This window comes from Muntiacus reevesi, chromosome 9 (genome assembly GCF_963930625.1).
Source record: "Muntiacus reevesi chromosome 9, mMunRee1.1, whole genome shotgun sequence".
Classification (NCBI taxonomy): Eukaryota; Metazoa; Chordata; class Mammalia; order Artiodactyla; family Cervidae; genus Muntiacus; species Muntiacus reevesi.
The window spans coordinates 5194850-5200849 of record NC_089257.1 but is presented as its reverse complement, the minus strand read 5'-3'; the positions used below and the strand labels follow the sequence as shown (position 1 = coordinate 5200849).

The following is a 6000-nucleotide window of genomic DNA, read 5'->3' as shown; positions in this document are numbered from 1 at the left end:
CAATATAACCTGGTCTCTGATTTTGTTGCTTAACTTAAATATTATTGTCTTCAGAAACAGTGATGCTCTTCACTGAAACTAAATTGTGTTTTCTTCTAAATATAAGCAATCAACACTTTCAAATTTATATTAATACAATTAAATAATACAATGTCTTAAAAATGGAAAATGCATTTTGGAAACATGTTTAAATCTCTAAAACTTCTGAGTGTCAATCAATCCATTGGTTCTACTATACTGAAATATCACAGTTAGATTCACTGTCTTGCCTGGTGGCTCGGTGGTAAAAAAAGAAAAAAAAAAAAATCACCTGCAATGCAGGAGATGTAGGTTCTATCCCTGCTTGGAATCAGGAATAACCCTTAGTAAAGAAAATGGCCACCCACTCCAGTATCCTTGCCTGGGAAATCTGTTGGACAGAGAAGCCTGGTGGGCTGCAGTCCATGGATACGCAAAAGATTTGGACACAATTTAGCGACTAAACAGCAGCAACAAATGCTTCCCCTAGGCTCCTGACAACCTGACCAACGCTTGCCAGGCTCTACCAGGAAGGGATAACACACCAGAGGCTGTTTCCCACCAGGCACAGAATTATTGTACATAGTGTGGTCTTGATCCAAAATCCCACAGGTCTGCATGGCTATTTTCTCACTGAGACAGGATTGAGTCCCACGAGGCATCTTCTCCCTATTGCTGACCCCTCTGTACCCTGGACTACTTTGGAGCCAGCATCTACACCCTAGTCACCCAGAACTAGCAACCTTGTTGGATATTAGTTTTCCATGCTGCACAATAAACTGCCACCAACTTCGAGGCTGAAACTGCTATCACGGTTTCTGCAGCATCATAGTCGGGAAGTGCTTGTGCAGCTTCACAAGATACTGGTGAACTATTCTCAAAGTTATTTAACCCTGTACTCTTACCTGAAATGCATAAGCATTTAACTTGCTCCACATTTTCAGCAGTATTTGAATCTCTTATTCATTTTAGCTATTCTAAGTGGAGTAGTTTCTCCTTGTGGTTTAAGTTTTAATTTTAATAAGAATGTCATTGATGACTAGCTATGCTTAGTATTTTTTCATGTGTTTATTTGTGTGTTCTGTTTTGTCAAATGTGTGCTCAGACAGTTCATCAAAACTTTAAGTAGGCTTTCTTCTTGTATTGAGTATAAAGACTACCTCTGTGTGTTTTACACTGAAATTATTTATCAAATATAAGTTTTGCAAATACTTACAATCTATGGCTTATATTTTCACTTTATTAATGGTGTCATTTATGCTTAAGAAACTTTAACCAAATATTTTAATGGCAATGAAGCACCATTTATTGTTTTTTAAAAATCCATCCTTTTTATGTTCATTCAAAAAAACTATCATCCTAACTTATGAAAGATTTTTTCTGTTTTATGCTAAATATTTTTTAGTTTTCATTTTTATGTTTATATCTATGATTCATTCATATATGATTCCTTGGAAGGAAAGCTATGACAATCCTAGACAGTGTATTAAAAAGCAGATAAACACCAATACAGTATACTAACACATATATATGGCATTTAAAAAGATGATAATGATAACCCTATATGCAGGACAGAAAAAGAGACACAGATGTATAGAACAGACTTTTGGACTCTATGGGAGAAGGCAAGGGTGGGATGATCTGAGAGAATAACATCGAAACATGTATATTATCAAGTGTGAAACAGATCACCAGCCCAGGTTGGATGCATGAGACAAGTGCTCAGGGCTGGTGCACTGGGAAGACCCAGAGGGATGGGATGGGGAGGCAGGTGGGAGGGGGGATCAGGATGGGGAACACATGTAAATCCGTGGCTGATTCATGTCAATGTATGGCAAAACCCACTACAATATTGTAAAGTAATTAGCCTCCAACTAATCAAAATAAATGAAAAAATAAAATAATTTTTAAAAAAGCACAGAGCCATCACTTTGTTGACAAAGGTCCATATAGTCCAAGTTATGGTTTTTCCAGTAATCATGTATAGATGTGTGTGTGTTGGACCGTAAAGAAGGCTGAGTACCAAATTGTTGCTTTCAAATTGTGGTGCTGGAGAAAACTCTTGAGAGTCCCTTGAACAGCAAGGAGATCAAACCAGGTCAATCCTAGAGGAGATCAACCCTGAATTCTCATTGGAAGGACTGAGGCTGAAGTTGAAGCTCCAACACTTTGGCCACCAGATGAGAAGAGTTGACTCATTGGAAAAGACCTTGATGCTGGGAAATGTTGAGGGCAGGCAGAGAAGTGGGCAACAGAGGATGGTATAGTTGGATAACTTCACTGACTTAATGGACATGAGTATGAGCAAACTCTGTGATATAGTGAAAGACAGATTGCTGTCATGCATGCCTAAACACTTTAGTCTAAGACAGCACTTGGCCATTGTATGATTGGAATAATTGTGTTGTTGGTTGGTTAGTCATATTTTATTGTTATTGTGTATTTGATTGATTAGTTCTTGGAGTTCATGTTGCCCTCCTGTCTTTAATTTTCCCAGACTTGTGTTTTGAAGAGGATGTCATAAACAGATTTATTCATTCTTTGTATGAAGCTTGAACTTTCTCCTTAATCATTTTTCTTATGTTGTACATGCCAACTGGCCAAAGCAGAAAAAAATAGCTTATTTCATCATATACCCATAAACTTTTAATACATTTGAATTCACTCAAAAATGATTTATAAATACTACAAAAAAAGCAGTCGTTTTTTAAAAATTTTGGTTTACATATAGTTTACAGCTATTTTACTAAACACTGATGTATGCAAAAATCAATAATCATCAATAAAATGCTATCCTGCCATAGGTATATTAACTTAAAGTGTATTTATCAAAAGATTTGAATCATCAATTACACTGCAAGAATGGAACAATCTGTAGCATAGGATACCAATTTTTTTTCAGAAATAAAATAATGACTTTAAAAATGTTATGTGCAGTGACAAAACGGTTTTATGAAAAGTAATCTTGTGAATGTATTTTTCACTTCTTTGTTCCTCAAGCTGTAGATCAAGGGGTTCAGCATAGGAATCAGTACTGTGTAGAACACAGAAGTCACTTTGACTGGGAGCCAAGAAGTTTTGGGGTTAGGGATGCAGAAAAGGAAAAGGATGGTTCCATGGAAGATGCTGATGGATGTCAGGTGGGAAGCACAGGTGGAGAAGGTTTTCCAGCGCCCACTTGCAGAAGGCATCCCCATAACAGTGATAAAATGAACATATAGGACATCAGAATAATCACCAGGCTGCTCGCCTCATTGAATATGGCAATAATAGAGCATAACATCTGACTGATATAGGGATCTGAGCAGGAGACGGAAACAATTACAGAGTGGTCACAGAGAAAATTATTTATGGTGCTAGACTTGCAATAGGATAACGCAAGAAGAAAGTATGTGAGTGTCATGGAGCACATTACACCCCAGGAGTAAGAGCCAGCCACCAAGAGAGCACAGCGCTTCGGGGACATCGCAGAGGCATAGAGCAAGGGGCTGCAGACTGCCACGAAGCGGTCATAGGCCATCGCTGCTAGCATGAACGTTTCTGCTACTCCAAATAGGCAAGCGAAACAAAATTGTGTAATGCAACCAGAGAAAGAGATAGTTCTGTCCTCCACAATCAAATTCTCCAACAATTTGGGTGTAACTACAGTAGAAAAACAGAAATCGACAAAGGACAAGTGACTAAGGAAAAAGTACATGACTGTGTGGAGTTTTGAATTGACCTTGATAATTATGATCATGCCTAAATTCCCCACCACAGTGACTGTGTAGATAGACAAGAAAACAAGGAAAAGTGGGACCTGGAGTTCTGGATATTCTGAAAAACCCAGGAGAATAAATGTGGGTATGATACTCTGATTTCCTTCTGATAGCAGCATGATTCCTGTTGAACAAAGGGCCAAACATTATTCCTGAAAAATAGAAATGAATAGAAAAGAGAAACAGAGAAGGCAGAAGCTTCATGTTTCTGTGGACTTGGTATATATCCTCCAGGTATGATCCTCAAACCACCAGCAGCAGGGACACCTTAGACTATGTGAGGGATGCAAATTCTCAAGCCCTGTCTCCAACGTCCTGAATCAAAACCTCTGGAATGGAGCCCACAATTTGTGATTTATCCAGCCCTCCAGGTGATTTAAGATGCATGATAAGTTATGAGAACCACTAAAATACAGACTATTCATCCTATCGTTTAAAATTTAGCCCTTCATTAGTATGTTTAATATACAACTAAAATATAAATTTGGAACACAAGAGAAATTGTAAATCTCAAGATTTTGAGATGCCAAAAAGAAGCAGAGTACTTTGTTATGGTTCTAACAATTACACTAAGGATCAAGGAGATCACATGATATGTAAAAGGTGCCATATAAATCTTAGTATAATTTTCTTTATATTCTAGTCATATTAAAGAATTAAGCACCCATAAAGTTTGTGAATTGGCATAAATCTTAAGTTGTAATTAGTTTATGCCTTCCATCTTGTGCTTAAATTAATTATAGAATCTTATTCATGAAATAATCATGTACCTTCCATAAGAACCTCCATTAAGGTTATACTGCCTCCTGGGATAATTTTTGGGTTTTTCTATTGACATTTTGCTTAACATTGATTTGGTCATTAATTGAATCTAATTAACTTACATATATTATTTGTAAATGTGATTTTAGATAATCTATTTTAACATATAAGGCTTCCACAGTGACTTAATGGTAAAGAATCCACCTTCAATGTAGGAGACACAGGTTCAATTCCTGGGTGGGGAAGATTCCCTGGAGAAGAAAACGGCAACCCACCCCAGTATTGCTGCGGACCTCCCTCATGCCTGAGTCAGTAAATAATCCACCTGCAATGCAGGAGACCTGAGTTCAATCCCTAGGTCGGGAAGATCCCCTGGAGAAGGAGATGGCAACCCACTCCAGTATGACTTAGCAGCTAAACCTTTTTGATATATATCTAAAATTATAAATGAGTGTTAGTTGCTCTCTCATGTCTGACTGTTTGAAAAACAATGGACTCTAGCCCACCAGGTTTCTCTGTATATGTGATTCTCAAGGTAAGAATACTGGAGTGGATTTCCATTCCCTTCTCCAGGGGATCTTCCCAACTCAGAGATCAAACCCAGGTCTACTACAGACAGATTCTTTACAGTCTCAGCCACCAATATATAATTAAATATATAATATAAAATATATATGATGTTATGAGAAACAAAAGCATATAACATATTTATAAATTATATATAACTAATTATTATACTTGCCAACAATAATTTTATACTAAATGCATTCAAGATGCAGTGAAAACTACAAATTTTCTCTACCAATGAGTAAACCTCTGTTACAAGGCAAACTTGGAGAAGATGGGGAAGCAAGAGCTTTAATGCCTTAAAATAAATGGCCCCAAGATACAAACATAAAACTTCAGTAAATTAGGTGGATGGTCTGTTTCATCTAGTTTTGTCCAGATCAAGTGTCAGGCTACGGACTCAGCTCCATGAAGGCCTACTTGATATCCACTACAAACAACCCTAGGCATAAATGATATGTCATCAGAATATTTTTTCCAATAGCAAGAGGGACTGGGCAGATACACTGCAAATATCCATTATTATTCAGACTACTTTAATAAATGGCTTTCCTTCAACATTTGAAAATATTAGCAACACCCCGGTATATTAGGAAGACTGGAACCACTGTTTTAGTTTACTGATGCAATACTCACATCAATAACGAAACTGACTGGAAACTTGATTTAGTGTTCAACCTTAGCAATTTGAAATGATTTTGGAGAAAATCAGTGGATTAATGGTAGGTTTGTACTCAAATTGGAACTAAGTTTGTAGAATTACAGAATTCTGTGTATTTTTGCAATTTCCCTATTGTTCATTGCTGCCAGTTTCAGTAATATAAATCTTAATTGTCAAAACCACTTCATGCCATATTAGTGCAAATTAAAATGTTTCTGATCATAGAAAGGGATC

General features: G+C 36.9%; 1 protein-coding gene across 1 annotated transcript; it reads right to left on the bottom strand.

Annotated features, from left to right (window-relative positions):
• Positions 1-2945: 2945 nt before the first annotated feature.
• On the bottom strand, positions 2946-3895 carry LOC136175366 (olfactory receptor 5D13-like). Its single transcript, XM_065945690.1, is given in 2 exon segments — positions 2946-3229; positions 3232-3895. Coding segments are annotated over 2 exon segments (948 nt in total).
• Between the last annotated feature and the right edge of the window lie 2105 nt (positions 3896-6000).